At 35.8% G+C, this 17,536-nt stretch overlaps 1 protein-coding gene across 1 annotated transcript in view; it reads left to right on the top strand.

Moving 5' to 3' along the window:
• DNAH7 (dynein axonemal heavy chain 7) overlaps window positions 1-17,536 on the top strand; it is a 243,274-nt gene that overhangs the window by 182,173 nt on the left and 43,565 nt on the right. Inside the window, exons 48-52 of the mRNA XM_064585828.1 lie at window positions 728-861; window positions 1,797-2,132; window positions 9,523-9,649; window positions 10,914-11,108; window positions 13,761-13,853. Of these exons, the coding sequence (XP_064441898.1) occupies window positions 728-861; window positions 1,797-2,132; window positions 9,523-9,649; window positions 10,914-11,108; window positions 13,761-13,853 (885 nt within the window). The remainder of the gene's footprint in view (window positions 1-727; window positions 862-1,796; window positions 2,133-9,522; window positions 9,650-10,913; window positions 11,109-13,760; window positions 13,854-17,536) is intronic.

The following is a 17,536-nucleotide window of genomic DNA, read 5'->3' as shown; positions in this document are numbered from 1 at the left end:
GCACAAAGAGAGATCATTCTGTAGCTGGGAGGGATTGTGGGAGAAAGAGAATGAATTATTTATTTGCTATGTGAAAAAGAGACCTCAGCATGATTACTGTCCCACTCATGGGAAAGAACTAGGGGAGGAGGAATTTTAAGATGTAGGAAACAGAACCTGTAAGAGCCATTATATACTGGGATAAAGTAAGTGTTGATAGATTTCACCTTGATGGACACCATTAAAATGTACATTCCCTAAGTCACAATAGTGGCTGTTCATATTGTAATATGATTATATAATAGGCCATATTGTAATATTATATACATTGTATATCATACATTATATAGCATGTAATATGATTGTCACATTGTAAATATATGTGCGCGTAACAAGTAATAACAGTGTTCTTTTTCCTCCTATCTCACTTGATAAGATTTCCTCTACTTTTTGATACCACCTGGATCCGTAACATGTAAATTAGCTCATCCAGGCAGTATGATTCTAATTGATTTGGGGATTAAACAGTTGTCAGAAATTGGATCAGTTTGAAATAGGAATAAATTGATCACCAAACAAAACCCTTTGAAATATTATATTATTATATCTTTAATCATAATCTCTATAAATTTCCACTTTTCACATATACTACTATAGTAAATAGAGTTAATTTTAAGGTCAGAACTTATAAAAGTGGAGGCTTTCTCAATAGAAATAATGGTGCAATTCTTGTATGTTTCATTTATAGGTAACATTATTAAACTTCATGATCACTTCTGAGGGAATGCAAGATCAGCTGTTGGGAATTGTGGTGGCACGAGAGAGGCCAGACCTTGAAGAAGAAAAACAAGCCTTGATACTACAAGGAGCTGAAAACAAAAGGTTTCAAACATTATAAAACACAGAATTGTTGGGGTGCCTGGGTGGCTCAGTGGGTTAAGTGTTGGACTCTTGATTTTGGCTCAGGTAATGATCTCAGGCTCCATGCCTAGCGCGGAGTCTGCTTAAGATTCTCTCTTCTCCTACCCGCCCCCCACTGCCCCATCCCCCACTCACATGTGCTCTCTTTCTAAAAAAAAACAAAAACAAAAACAAAAAACCCACAGAATTGTTCTTGTTTCAAGATCACTTAGAATGGATTAAAGTACATTTTAAAGATCTATTCTGTTAGGTTTAGTAGGTGCATTGAATAGGGAGATGTAAAAGGAAAATAGAAGGTATTACAATGCCTCTATGTTAATTTGGAAAACTGCGTAAGAGTATATTTTTACAAACAAGTTCTCAGGCACTGGAAGAACTGGAAGGTCTATCACAAGTCATGGCAATGAATATTCAACTACTCAACAAAGTCTTAGCACAAAAGTTTTAGTATTGACGATGTAACTGATGTTCTCTCCTTTCACCAGAGCCCAGTCTGAATGAACACACCACATCCCGCTTTCTGCTCGTAATATCTCTACCATAGGTACAAAGGGCAAAGCTCTAGAAGTCATGAACAATGTTAGAAAATAAATGGAGTGATACTTTCAGTTCACTCAGGGCCAAGATACTTGATGGCAGAGCAGATCGGCTCACACCTCTCCCTCTAGTTACCACGTAAATGATCGTCGGAAAGAGAAGTGGAGCAGAAAGTCCCGTCTTTTTGACATTTTGTTAAGATAAGAAATTAATTATACAACATCACCGTTACGGGTGTTTTGTCACAAAGTGATGCGTTTCTTTAGGTCACAAGCTCTTGGTTTCCTAGACAAGAGTGTGTGCGTGAAGTGAATTTAAATGATTTCTTTTTCTTCTGAGAAAATTGTGTTTTATTCCAGGCAGTTAAAAGAAATAGAAGACAAGATTTTAGAAGTTCTTTCATCTTCGGAAGGCAATATATTAGAAGATGAAACCGCTATTAAGATATTATCTTCCTCCAAGGCTTTGGCTAATGAGATTTCTCAAAAGCAGGAAGTAGCAGAAGAGACAGAAAAGAAGATAGATAACACCCGCATGGGCTATCGGCCTATTGCCATCCATTCCACCATCCTGTTCTTCTCCATTGCTGATCTAGCTAACATCGAGCCCATGTACCAATACTCACTGACCTGGTTTATTAACCTTTACATCCTGTCTATTGAAAATTCAGAGAAATCAGAGATTTTAGCAAAAAGGTATGTAAAGGAAATACTAATTAGGAGTAATACTAACTGATGCATGAAAATTCAATAGTAATTGGTGGCTGTCACTGTTGTTACAGAATGGTGTGAGTGTGACGGCTCTGGCTAATGTGAGCTTGACTAATCATTGTACTAGAAGTAAATTTGAGGGTGAGAAATGGAATAGATGTGACCAAATTCAGCCTGCCAGGAAATTGTTTACAGGGAGACAGGATTATAATGTAATTCTAAAAGGAGGAAACCTTTATCTCTGATGATCATTTGCAAAATGTATTTGTGATTGGAGGTGTGAGAAGAATAGTTAATACCCCTAAAAGACAGGACTCTTACCCTCTGTAAACTAGCATTCCAAAAGTTACAAATGTACATTTTGATATATACATGGTTACAATTTGTCAAGTAACAAGGTTTTTAAAAATACCTTGCTGTGATTGTGTTACTTTTATTTAGATAAAATACCTTATTTTACACTTGGCTACTGTAATAAATAAAGGAATTAAGACCTTACTTAACAGTAAGTGTATAAGAGAACAAAACTTCATTTTATTATCAGTGAGATAAATTTTAGTTTGGTATTGAAACATATTTTGGATAGGATCTAACATGAAATTACTTCTTGAACAAAGAAAATAGTTCATTGCAATCATGGCCCTCTCCAACTTTATTGATCAATATGAAGCTAGATACTTCAGTTTCTTGACTGTTCATACCCACAAAGGAAATTCAGTTTAATACTTGTCACCTGCAGTGAACAATTGCTTTTTAGAAACTCAAAATGAGAATCTCCTGAGAATCTGAATTAGATTCCTTTCATTTACCACAGTCAAACTCTGCTAATTTTTGAATATTCTTAGACTGAGCAATTTCTTGTTAGTACCGTTATTTTACAACCTTGAATATGAAATCAATGAAGGTGTAAAGACTGACACTTGGCTTAGCAAACAGTTTCTCAGCTGTCTGCCCATGAGAAAGAGAAGGGGGTGGCCGTCTTCAAGAAAAAATGTGTCATGGTGGAGTTTAAAGTATGTTTTTTATTATGATATTTGAAAATGTTTAGTTTCTTTCTCTATTTCTTCCGGTAGCTGAAATTTTCAAGGGTAGGAAGGATTACTGAAATATAGAAAACAAAATTTTAAGTGACCTTTTTTAGAGAAGTTCCCAGCCACTTGCATTGTTAGTTAATTGAACAAGCATGTCTGGTTTTCACACGAGATTCTGAGTTCCTGAGACAAAGGTTTTGGAGGGTCTGTTTGTTTAATATTCCCAGAACTTATCACAGTGCTAATCACATGGAGCCACAACAATAAACAATGTTTTGCTTTTCACTACAGTTCTTTTTTCTACCTTGCTTAAAACAGGTCACCAAAATATTATCATCTTAACTACTTTTAGATTAAGGTATTTGCTGGAGTCTAGAGAAGAAAATGTCTTTGCTCTGTCACTTAAAGACACGTTTTGTGTACAAGAGTTAAAAATTAGAACAATTTTATGCTTTACAAATAATTATTGGTTCCTTTATTATATCTTGTTACATCATATTAGAACTCATCCACACATATGACATGTTTCTTCCTGTGACTATAGTCCCTTATGATTTCTAGAAAATCAAATCCTTTTACCCAGATGTGAGATTTGGATGAAATCTAGAAAACAAAATGTGTCTTCTTTACTTACCTTTCATTTTAATACAACGAAAATCTTATTCATGACTCTAGTGATCCTGAAAGTATAATTCTGGAACCAATCGATGAGTAAATAGGAAAAGCATATTTGAAAACTTTCACTGAAATTATTAGTATGCACACAGAAGCATGCAGAAATCAGAGTATTTGCTCAATGAACTTTCATCATTGAGCACACCTGTGTAATTAGTGCCCAGATCAAGACCCAGAACATTATTGACAGCCCAGAAACCCCACTTTGTGTCCTCTTCTAGAGACTAACCAAACCCCTTCCACCAAGCTAAAGACTGTCCTGACTCCCAACACCCTAAGTTAGTTCTGCCTGTTTTAGAACATCGTATGAATGGAATCACACAATCTGTGCTCTTGTGTGTCTGGCATCTTATTCTCAGCATTGCATTTGTGAGATTCATGTTCTTTTGTATAGTGCAGTGGTTTATTCACTTCCGTGGTGCTAGTATATTGTTGGAGAAGCATCGAAGCAAAATATTTTCCCAACCCCGAAGTTTTCTCCACGAAGGCAGTAGAGAAAACAGTTTTATTATCCAGTAAACATTAAACCAGAATGCGTTACGTATCACAGGCAATCCACTAAGAGATCGCAAAGGCAGAAATCTCATCTCAAATTTACCTGCTAATTGACGTGACCATCTGGGCTAGCAAACTGGCTTTAGCCCGAGGGAAAACACATGTGATTTGTGGAGGAGTTCCCTTTTCACCACACCCTGGCCAGCACCTATTATCTCTTGTTTTCTTAGTGCCGTTGTTCTATTTCTTAGTGCCGTTGTTCTATTAGGTGTGAGGTGATCTCTCATCGTGGTTTTGATCTGCATTTCCCTGATAATTAGTGACACTGAGCATCTTTTCATATGCCCTGTTGCCTATTTTGATGTCCTCTTTAGAAAAATGTCTATTTAGGTATTCTGCCCATTTTTTAATCAGATTTTTTTTGTTATTAAGTGGTTAGCTCTTTGTATATTTTGGATATTAACTCTATTCGATACGTGGTTTGCAAAAATTCTCTCCCATGGCTGCCCTTTCATTTTTTTGTTGTTGTTATTGTTTCCTTTGGGGTTTTTCATGTGTTTGTTTGTTTGTTTGCTTGTTTTGAAGTACAGTTGACACACAATGTTATATTAGTTTCAGGTGTACAACAATGATTAGACAAGACCGTATGTTATGCTGTGCTCACGACAAGGGTAGCTCCCATCTGTCATCATACAACACTATTGCAATATCATTGACTTATTCCCTATGCTGTACCTTTTATTCCTGTGACTTATCCATTCCATAACTGGAGGCCTGTACCTCCCACTCCCCTTCACCCATTTTGCGCATCCCCTCAACACCCTCCCCGCTGGCAACCAGCAGTTCTCTGTATTTAGGGGTCCATTTCTGCTTTTTGTTTGTTTGTTTTGTTTTTTAGATTCGACATAGGAGTGAAATCATATGGTATTTGTCTTTCTCTGTCAGACTTATTCGCTTAGCTTTGTATCTTCTAGGTCCATCCATGTTGTTACAAATGGCAAGATCTCATTCTTTTCTATGGCTAAGGAATATTCCAGTGTGTGTGTGTGTATAAACTCCATGTTCTTGGGGCACCTGGGTGGCTCAGTCATTAAGCGTCTGCCTTCGGCTCAGGTCATGATCCCAGGGTCCTGGGATCGAGTCCCACATCGGGCTCCCTGCTCCGCGGGAAGCCTGCTTCTCCCTCTCTCACTCCCCCTGCTTGTGTTCCCTCTCTTGCTGTGTCTCTCTCTATCAAATAAATAAATAAAATCTTTAAAAAAAAAAAAAAAACAACTCCATGTTCTTTATCCATTCATCTATAGACGGGCACTTGTGTTGCTTCTGTATCTTGGCTATTGTAAATAGTGTTTTCATTTTCTTTGGATAAATACCCAATAGTGGAGTTACTGAATCGTATGGTATTTTTATTTTGAAGTTTTTTGAGGAAACTCCATACTGTTTTCCACAGTGGCTGCACCAATTTATCTTCCTACCAGCAGTGCACAAGTGTTCCTTTTTCTCCACATCCTTGCTGACACTTCTTGTCTTTTTGATTCTAGTGATTCTGAGAGGTGTCATCTGATACCTCATTGTGGTTTTGATTTGCATTTCCTGGGTGACTAATGATGTTGAGCATCCTTTCATGTGTCTGTTTGATATCTGTATGTCTTTGGAAAAATGTCTATTCAGACCCTCTGCCTATTTTTAATCAGATTATTTGGGTTTTTGGTTTTGAGTTTTGTAAGTTGTTTATATATTTTGGATATTAATCCCTTATCAGATATATCATTTGTGAATATCTTCTCCCATTCAGTAGTTGCTTTTTTGTTTTGTTGGTGGTTTTCTTCACTGTGCAAAAGCTTTTTATTTATGGAGTCCCAATAGTTTATTTTTGCCTTTTTTTCCCCTTGCCCAAGGAGATGTATCTAGAAAAATGTTGCTCAGGCCAATGTGAAAGAAATTACTGCCTGTTTTCTTCTAGGAGTTTTATGATTTCAGGTTTCACATTTAGATCTTTAATCCATTTTGAGTTTGTTTTTGTGTATGGTGTAAGAAAATGGCACAGTTTTATTCTTCTGCATGCAGCTGTCCAGTTTTCCCAGCACCATTTGTTGAAAAGACTGTCTTTTCCCCTATTGTATATTTTTGCTTCCTTTGTCAGATTAATTGCCCATGTAAGTATAGGTTTATTTCTTGGTGCTATTTTTTTTTTTTTATTGTTTCTTTTGCTGTGCAGAAGCTTTTGGGTTTGAATTAGTCCCATTTGTTGATTTTTGCTTTTGTTTGTGCTTTTGGTGTCATGTCTAAGAAAATCATTGCTGAAATAATTGATAGGTTTCTTCCCTATGTTTTCTTCTAGGAGTTTTATGATATAAGGTCTTAAGTTTACATCTTTGACCCATTTTGAGTGGTATGAGATAGGTGTCCATTTTCATTGTTCTGCATGTACATGTTCTGCCATTTGTGACATGGATTGACCTTGAGCACATTATGCTAACCAAGATAAGTCAGAGAAAGATAAGTAATGTGGATATCACTTACATGTGGAATCAAAAAAAAATTCATGCCTGTAAAAACAAAAAACAACAACAAACAGTGAAATGGTGGTTACCAGGGGAAGGGGCTTGGTAGGATAAATTGATGGTGTTTAAGGGTATAAACTTGTAACAACTAGTAAAATTATTTCTTATTTCCTTTTACTCAGCAATGAAAACATATTTCATTTTTGCTTACCTTCTGATGGTTATTATTCATAATAACTCTTAACTATTACACCAAACATGTTTTTAATGCTATATATATATATATGATTGTGACATATATATACTGTGAAATAGCCATAGTAATTTGGATCATTTTTTAATCAAATTTTTAATATAGCAAAATAAATAACTATAGCCAAAAAAACCCATAGTACAAAAACAAAAATCTAATGAGGATATAGCTTTGTTATAGGGACCAAACAGAAATCTCTCTTGGAAAACAATATAAATGTATACACACACACGCACAGTGTTTTTTCTTTTCCCTCCGCTTCTATCAAGATCATTTTTCCCATGTTATTACTCTTCTGCAACATAACTTTTAATAGTTGCACAATGTACCATTTTATGAATGTGCCATGATTTTCATGTTTTAAGACTCACAGGTAGGGGGCCTGGGTGGCTCAGTTGTTAAGCGTCTGCCTTTGGCTCAGGTCATGTTCCCAGGGTCCTGGGATCAAGCCCCGCATCAGGCTCCCTGCTCAGCGGGAAGCCTGCTTCTCGCTCTCCCACTCCCCCTGTTTGTGTTCCCTCTCTTGCTGTGTCTATCTCTGTCAAATAAATAAATAAAATCTTTAAAAAAATAAGACTCACAGGTAATCTCCAGCTTTCAAATTATTAATAATACCGCAATAAATATAAATGTCCACATTGTTAATTATTTCTATAGGCTAGAATTCCAAAATTAGAACAAAGGTGTTTACTTCTTTCAGACTCCTGAATGATTATTCAAATATACAACTCCATTGGAGGAACGCAAATGATCTTATATCCCCGTATCACACATCAGCATTGAAAATTATCATGTTTATCCTCTTTTTCACTGTAACAGATTATTAAAATATTGTATTTTAATCTGCATTTTTATCACTGAGACTGAAATTGAATTTCTAATACGAGTGATCCTTATAATTTTCCCTTCAATCTTCCTATCTATAAGAGGAAATTTGTTTTAAAGTGCAGACATTTTTATTTTATTCTAGAAAGACCAAATCTGAGTTACCCTGTATTAATTGTACTGTTACAGATGAGACCAATTAAATACCAAGTGTGAAAAGACCATGATTAGCATAAAAATGGGGACAGGAATAGTCTGATTATTTTAAATCTTCAGAGAATTCAACTATATTTCAGCAACTAGTTTCAAAGCCCTCTCTACCAAGCCCTTTTCCAGAGTTCTCAACTAGAAATAAAATACATAAATTTGTTACAATTTTCTTTATGAGAATGCTGGCAGGGTACAAAATAATTAAAGAAATAGGCAAGTAAGGAGAAAATTAGAGCTGAGATGATTGGTAGCCTAGGATATCAGTCTGAAAATAGCCAAGATATGGTGGTACTGGTAGATTATTCTTTCTAGACACATTAAGAAACACTGATAAAATTTTGCTTAATCAAAATACAAACTTTAATACTAATTTTTCCTTCAGATAAGGAAGTGCTTAGTTTGAGCCATTGTCAGTCATTAGCTCTCTGCAAAGGTTTCCAGTCAACTGTTTATTTCTAGTACAACTATTATAACCTATGTAATAAAAAATATTTTTGAAATTTTTGTTTCAGGGGTGCCTGGGTGGCTCAGTTGGTTAAGCGTCTGCCTTTAGCTCAGGTCATGATCCTGGAGTCCTGGGTCAAGCCCTGAATTGGGCTCCCTGCTCACTGGGGAGTCTGCTTCTCCCTCTCCCTCTGCTGCTTCCCCTGCCTGTGCTCTCTCTCTGTCAAATAAATAAAATCTTAAAAAAAGAAATTCTTGTTTCAATGATGGTTTATTTTCCCTATAAGAGAATTAAATGATAATTTTTAAAGTGTTATATTCATGTAAAGAATTGCTATGAATACAGAAAACACATATTAGCATTTACTAGAAAGTTGTCAGTTGCAAATATTGTCATTATTCCTATTTCCATGTTCCATCTATGTGGTAAATAAAAATGTAGTTTATCAAGTTTTGTGATTTCTCCAGCTTTTATGGATTTATGAGCAGAGTAGCACACTACCAAATGTTAATTTAATAAAGAAGCTATTAATTTTAATCTGTGAATTTAATATATAATATAGAACATTTGGAAGCATCTGCAGAATAAGAAAATCAAATTTTACCCCAAGAAATGCTTTATAGTTAAAAATAATCCACAAATCTTTAAACGTAATAGATTAATGTACCATGCATTGACTTCTTTCCAAAAGGAAGATTAAGTTTTTTTAAAAAAATCAACAGTAAAATGCAATTCTACTGAAGGGTTTCTACATTGTGTAGCTTTCAAAGTGGTGCACCCAGTTAATGACGATCATTGATTGTTTTGGGCGTAATTGACCAGAAAGCTTATTAGAAGAATATGCATCTAAATGGTTTATATTAGGTTTCCTTAAGAGCATTTTTTTTAAGGTATAATGCATTTTTATTTATTCACTTGTCTTTCTGTTGACCTGTAGGCTTCAGATTCTGAAGGATCACTTTACTTACTCCCTGTATGTTAATGTCTGCCGATCGCTCTTTGAAAAGGATAAGCTACTCTTTTCCTTTTGTCTAACTATAAATCTGCTACTACATGAACGTGCGGTCAGTACTGTTATAATTTGTAGAAAAAAGACTAACATTCATTCATTAATTTACTAATTTGTATGGGTGTGTGGGGGGGGTATGTATATATACATACAAAAGGGTTGTAAATAGGTAAACAATAATTATTATAGTTAAGGCAAGACATCACAACTAGACTGAGTTTCACAGAGATGAAAAATAAAGCAGAGTACACTATGTAATTATTACTTAAATTTATGTATGTTTTAGTTTAAAATAAATTAGTTTCTATTAGAATCTCATTTAAGTATGCTAAGAAATTTACTAAATATGTTGATATATTTACACCAAGTAATCATATAAATGGTAATGTTTTTAAGAACTTGCGCAAGTTAGTCAAATCCATTTGGGCTTAACAGCACCTGTCATAAATTTTTGTTCTATTTCAAATCTATTCATTTAAAATATAGGAAACACCTTTAGAATGAAAGAGGTATTGAAAAGAGTGATAAACAAAATTCCCTATTTTATTTACTTAGGTGTTTAAGATTTATTACTTTGATTTGGTGATGTATTGGTCGAATTCTGAAGGAATAAAGGTTTTATTCTTGCATTTCTTGCAAAAGTTTCATAGCAGTACCTCATTACATTTTACGGAGAATAGTTGAAAATATGGCAGATTGAATGCTTTCTGTCTCCCAAACATTTTTATTTTATTTATTTTTATATTTATTAAGTATAGTTGCCACACAGTGACACACAGTAGTTTTAGGTGCACAACATAGTGATCCATCACCTCTATACCACCAAGTGTAACTACCATCTCCCACCACATAATGAGCTTACAATACCGTTGACTACATTCCTTACCTGTACCTTTCATTCCTGTCACTTCCTCATTTCATACTGAACACCTGTATCTCCCACTCCCCCTCACCTGTTTTTGCTGATTCCCCCACCCTCTCCCTTCTGTCTTCCCACAATTTTTAGAGCCTGTAAGACTCTAAACAGACATTTTTAGAAAACATATACTCAAAGAGAATTTTTATGTTTAGATTAGTAATTCTGGAGGAAAATTATCAAAAAGTAGCTGTCTAGAATGGAAATATTTTGAAAGCCAGTTATAATGGGTAAATTGGTTTCATAAGAATAAGTACTGAGCTGCTATATTGCAGCTATAGGATTTCATAAGGACCATACCTAAAACTTGAAAATCAATACTCAGTTCTTTTAAAATGGTTTAAATGTATTATGTATATAATGAATTCATTTCTGACTCTTCATGATACTTTGTTTTCCAAAGATTAATAAAGCTGAGTGGAGATTTCTGCTAACTGGTGGCATTGGATTGGATAATCCTCATGCCAACCCTTGCACATGGCTTCCTCAAAAATCATGGGATGAAATATGTCGACTGGATGATTTACATTCCTTCAAAACCATTCGTAGGGAGTTTATGCACTTAAAGGATGGATGGAAAAAAGTATATGATAGTTTGGTATGTTTTTAACCCTTTTGCTTATTCCAAAGTTTTTAAAGGGACAAAATAATGCTAAGTAATTTATTCTTATCTTTGACTAAAAACAATATTTAATTAAGCTTTAAACAACTGGTCAGATTTTGAAATCAAAGTTTAGATTTATATTATCCCCACCTTCTAAATTGGTAGTTCTCTTCTGAACTTCTGTTCAAATCCTTAAATCCTCAAATGTGTGGAGATGCAGAGTCCTTAAAATATTTTTTTTTGGATTTCCATACCAGGTTTTTATTTATTAACAATTTAGACCTTGCAATCATAATAGCAAGTGAGTTAAAAATTTTATAAAATAGGGGCACCCAGCTGGCTCAGTTGATAGGGCATGGGACTCTTGATCTTGGGGTTGGAAGTTCAAGCCCCATGTTTGGTGTAGAGATTACTTAAAAATAAAATCTTTTAAAAAAATTTTCACAGGGCTGCCTGGGTGGTGCAGTTGAGTGTCTGACTCTTGGTTTCAGTTCAGGTCATGATCTTTGGGTCATGGGATCGGGCTCCACACTCAACGCAGGACCTGCTTAAGACTTCCTCTCCCGGGCGCCTGGGTGGCTCAGTTGGTTAAGCAACTGCCTTTGGCTCAGGTCATGATCCTGGAGTCCCAGGATCGAGTCCCGCATCGGGCTCCCTGCTCGGTGGGGAGTCTGCTTCTCCCTCTGACCCTCCCCCCTCTCATGTGCTCTCTCTCATTCTCTCTCTCAAATAAAAAAAAAAAAAAAAAAAAAAAGACTTCCTCTCCCTCTGCTCCTCCTGCTGGTGCTCTCTCTCTAAAATAAATAGATCTTAATTTTTTTTTTTTTTTTTTTTTTTACAAAAGAGCTATTGTTTACATCTTCTGAGTGCAGGATATAAATGCAGATATAAGCTAGAATGCCGGATAGAAGCTAATAAACATTTTTGTCATTTGACATGAAGTGTAGGGGCCAAGGGCAGGCTACCTAAAATGTGCCACTTTGGCATATGGATTATTTTAAATAAAAGTTACTTAAGGGGCAGCCTATGCAAGAGGACCCTCTGTCCCCCTGAGAGTGGAAATAAATCTCCCATGTGAAAGGTATCCTCCCTGTACCAGTAGGTAAAAAGACATCCTCATCACCGGAGACCAGGAATTTAGAGCACAGAAGGCTGTATCAACAGCCCTTGTTACTTTTTACTAATTTACTAACCCCAGCCCAAATTCGGTTTAGAATTCCTTACTAACTGAAACTCCCAAAGTTAAGTTTTCTTTTTTTTCCTCACAGATTTATGGTCTCTTTGTCTAGAAAGTATAAAAACTACCTGCCTTAATCACTTTTTCTTTTTTTTTTTAAGAGAACTGATGCTTTGATCACTTCTTTAGGTCTCAGTGTCATGATTGGGCCTCTATGTACATGTAATAAAACTTTGGTTTTTTTCTCCTGTTAATTTGCTTCATGTAAATCTAATTTGTACTCTGGCTAGAAGAACTGTGGACAGAATAAAATTTCTACCTCCCTTTCAGAGGGAAAAGCTAATTATTCTCAAACAATTTTTCATGGGACCCTATCTTGATAATTGGAGACTATTATAGTCAACACAAATCATAAAACAGTTTCCCTTCTGAAATACATAGAAATTGTTGCCTGCCTTCACTTTTTTTTTTTTTTTTTAGCATGAGGGCTAATAGTTTGCCAATTCATAATTATTTTTTTATACTCCTTTATTTCTACTCTCATGACATCCTGCTTTCCTGGGTTTAATATGTAAGAGCTCTCTTTGGGGAAGATGGGAAGAAGAAAGAAAGAGCAAGATATGTGGAGAACATTTTTTATTTGGTTACCAACTTGTATTATACATGACAATGAGAGTGTATCTATACATAAATGCAAATATTGTGGACTGAATCTCTTTTGGATCTCTCTCCGTTAGTAATAAAAATCTATTTCTTAGAGACAAATATGTTTTTGTGAGTACTTCATTCTAATTTGAAACAGAAATATTATTGACTATGCTGAAGCATGGAGATTTCTAATATGAGATACCACATAGCCTTCCCTAGAGTTTTAAAATTTTTACAAATGTCTCCTTTATTTTTTTATTTTTTTTTATTTTACCCTCCTGGGATCTTAATGCCTCTCTTCTTGTGTATTTTTAATAGCTTTCTCTCTTTTTTGGCTTCTTTTTTACTATATACAGTTTCAAATATACCTTTATAAAAAAGACACCAAAACATTGTTCAAAACAGGAAATATCACAATAAATTTAAGTATAATGCCTTTCTTCTTTTGTAATAAATATTTATTTTTATAAATAGATGATGACAGTAGTTGGTAGGTTTTAAAATGCCTTTGGAGAAATAATGGGAAAACTCCATATGCACATTTTTTAATAACAGGATTCATTTTGTCTAATGATTAGTATTCATATTGACATTAACCTGCTTAATTCATGTCCTAGTTTTGATCCCTTTGTGGTGTTTTAAATTTTCTTTTCATTCCTTATTTCCTAACTTTACCCCAGCCTAATAAAATTTACATTAGTCTTCTTGATTTCATTTAGTCATTATATGCTTTCCCTAAAAATCAGTTTCTAAGTCAAAATACTATTCTCTTTAGAAATAATCTCTAAAATAACACTGAATTATGTCTACTGCAATTCTAGGAGCCACATCATGAGGTTTTTCCTGAAAATTGGGAAGATAAAGCAAATGAGTTTCAAAGGATGCTTATCATTCGTTGCTTGAGGCCAGACAAGGTAAGTGCAAGCTTTTTTTTTTTTTATTCTTATGTTAATCCCCATACCTTACATCATTAGTTTTAGATGAAGTGTTCCATGATTCATTGTTTGTGCATAACACCCAGTGCTCCATGCAGAATATGCCCTCCTCAATACCCACCACCAGGCTAACCCATCCTCCCACCCCCCTCCCCTCTAGAGCCCTGTTTGTTTTTCAGAGTCCGTCGTCTCTCATGGTTCATCTACCCCTCCGATTTCCCCCGCTTCATTCTTCCCCTCCCGCTACCTTCTTCTTCTTCTTTTTTTTTTTTTCTTAACATATATTGCATTATTTGTTTCAGAGGTACAGATCTGAGATTCAACAGTCTTGCACAATTCACAGCACTTACCAGAGCACATACCCTCCCCAGTGTCTATCACCCAGTCACCCCATCCCTCCCACCCCACCCCCCACTCCAGCAACCCTCAGTTTGTTTCCTACAATTTTAAAGCAGCTCAGTGATTCCAGTCCCCACCCTGCCATTCCAGTCCCGACAACTTTTATTTCCTTCCATGATCACAGTGGCAGTGGAGGAGCCTGGCGGTACTAATCCCACTTCCTTCCAATGCAGTCATTTTTCAAGGAGTTTGTGTATCATTAAAACCACACTAAGTTAAGAACTGAGCAGACTATATTTTATAGTTTTATTTATTTTATGATCCTTTTAATTTATGCTTCCCCAATTCCCTACAATCTACTTCTTTTACATGCTGTAATCCCTATTCTTATTAGTTTGATGATATTAGTCAATGGTGTTTATGTTAGCGCCAAGCAGATAGAGTAGACTTTCAGTCTTTTCAAATGCCATCTTTATATGTAGTTCTCGGTTGGCCTTTGGAAAGCTAGTAGAGTATCATTTTTAAGACATTCATCACTGCTAACTACAAAGGAAAATGTCAATACTGTTCGTTTTAATTTCTTTAAATGGTAAGTTATATAACCAATGAATCAGCTGACCTGTCATGTCAGCAAATCTCAGTACTCAGTGACATTCTCATTTGCATTATTATACGCTATTTATTCATCTAAGTATAAAGACATCCACAGAGATGAGATATCCATATACTCTGAAAAAAATGTAGATATTAGGTATGTTGAGAAAAAATTGAAAAAAATAACCTGGTTGCCCTCTGTTACTACTCAAGTAAAAGTAATACATAATGATTTCAAAATTTACTATGTTCACAATTTGAGTTGCTAGGGGATATAAGACAGTACTTCCACCCTAACAACAAAAAACCAGAATTTAGGTGGTGAAAGCAATTTAGTTTTGAAAGTTCTTGCATGCATCAGTGCCAAGTGGGGCAGAGACACTCTTCCCTCTGTAAGCCATGGTCTGTTGAACGAACACATGCAATTCTTGCTTGGCTTGTCAGTGTGTTCTTCGCCAGGGCCCAAGTATCCATTAGGCATCGTGCCTAGAGCCCATGATACTTCTAGTTGTTTATGCAAATGTTTTAATTCTGTTTAAAAATAGCAAATATAATCCAGTCTATTTTAAGCTTATAATTATACCAAAACAATTATAAAATATAATTTTTGATATTTTTTCATGGGGGAAGGGATGTACAAGGTGCCTGGGGCCTACGAAAGTCATAATGCTGGGACGCATGGGTGGCTTAGCCGGTTAAGCATCTGCCTTCAGCTCAGCTCATGATCCCAGCATCCTGGGATCAAGACCTGCATGGGGCTCCTTGCTCAGCGGGGAGCCTGCTTCTCTCTCTGCCTGCCGCTCCCCCCTGCTTGTGCGCTCGCTCGCTCTCTTTCTCTCTCTGACAATTAAATTAATAAAATCTTAAAAAAAAAAAGTCATAATGCTTGCCCTGCTCTTAGGTGTTGGAAGTAGCCACAATTGTTTAGGAATCATTAAAATAATGAAACCTTCTCGGCCTTGGTAGCCCTTTCAAAAATGAATTGCCACTGAAACTTTAGTGTTAAGCCTTCAGAAGTTTTCCCTGCAAGTATTAAATATGGAAGAATATGAAATATTTCACACTCTTGCCTAATACGGCTTCCTCCTTTAAAACCTTTTATTAAAATTTTCAAAGGTTTTTACTTTGTTTTCTAAGCTTTATAGACCATTCCACTAAAATGACTCCGCGTGTACCACCAATCTTCTCCTCTCAGTGTTTGAAGAAACAAAGAAGCTTCTGTTCATGTTTTATATCAGCTTATTGCAGACTTTATAAATGTGTTCCCCAGTTTTATGTTTTATAAAGTTTGACATTTTAATCTGAAAATACATTGAGCTACCAAAAAGATCAAATATTACTTTCCTTATTCATTCTCCTTTTAAAGTGTATTTGAGGGAGATGAGGAGTTAGATATTCATGCTGAGGGGTTTTGTTTGTATGTTTTTGTTTTTATTTATTTTTTATTCTACTAACTTTCTTTTAAAGATTTTATTTATTTGAGAGAGAGAGCACATGCGTGCATGAGGAGGGGGAGGAGGAGAGGCAGAAGGAGAGGGAGAAATAGACTCCCCGCTGAGCAAGGAGGCCGACGTGGGGCTCATCCCAGGACCCTGGGATCATGACCTGAGCCGAAGGCAGACGCTTAACCGACTGAGCCACCCAGGCGCCCCTGTTTTTGTTTTTAAATCAATTGAGGTGAAATTTATGGTTTTATACTTTACATAGCTACTCTGTCCAATACTTTGGCATCCTGTCTTATAACTCTGCCCTATGTGTTTCCATATCTTCTTTAGAGTTTTCCTCGGGTAGTTGGATGAATGTAGACATTAATACTATTCACTAATATTTCCGGTTCTCCTCCCTTGCACACATGAGGTGAAGGACTCTGGCCATAAACTTTGCTTTGGCCAATAAGATGTGAGAAGTGTCAGGACAGAAGCATTTAACTTCCAGCATGAGACTCTCCAGGGTAACCCCCCCGCCATCAACATTGTGGAATCACATTTGATATTAAAGTGCCATCACTGAGGCGACCCAGTGAGTAGGTTGCCTGCACACACAGGACTTTGCAGGGATAAGAAACAAGCTTTTTATTGTGTTAAGTCACTGAGATCTGGAAATGTTTGCTACTAGAGCATAATTCAATTTAACCTAAGTGATTAATGACCCCCTTAGCTATACAATCACACCTATAATCCTTAATAGAAAAAGAATTATTGGTATGCTCTTCTGTTACTAGCAACCTCACACCTTTCAGTCTAGCTGTTACCAGGTATTCCAAGTTCTAGTGGTAAATTGGGATTTTGGAATCTGTGTATATTTAAAAATAATATATGGCTATTATACTTTTAAAAGAGTGGTTTTTCCAAAGTAACATGGCGTTAGCATACCAGAGAAAGGAACAGTGCTAGATGAGGCTTTTATTTGGGCTAGTACTCTGTAGATTTTTATTTCCTTGCAGTCTCTAAGTCACGAGATACTGTATCTATCCACCAGGAAGATCACCAATGGCTTCATCTCTAGTTTTCAGTGGACATTATTTGGTAGCATAATTTTTTGTTTGTGTGTTTCCTTTACACTGCTCTGTCCTCAAAACGAACTCCACCCAGTGGTAAGAAGCCACACACACCAGGTTCTCCAATGCTCTAGTTTAGAAAAAATATAAAAGATGCTCTTTAAATCACCAGCAGGAAAAATGAGATGGGCTTACACTTTTGTGAAGAATTTAGTATTTTATAGTGTTTTAT

Source organism: Mirounga angustirostris, unplaced genomic scaffold (genome assembly GCF_029215605.1).
Source record: "Mirounga angustirostris isolate CCGP_5_RB_7025 unplaced genomic scaffold, mMirAng1.0.hap1 SCAF_3, whole genome shotgun sequence".
NCBI classification, from domain to species: Eukaryota; Metazoa; Chordata; class Mammalia; order Carnivora; family Phocidae; genus Mirounga; species Mirounga angustirostris.
Note: the sequence above shows the minus strand (reverse complement) of the source record. Positions and strands in the feature narration are given on the sequence as shown.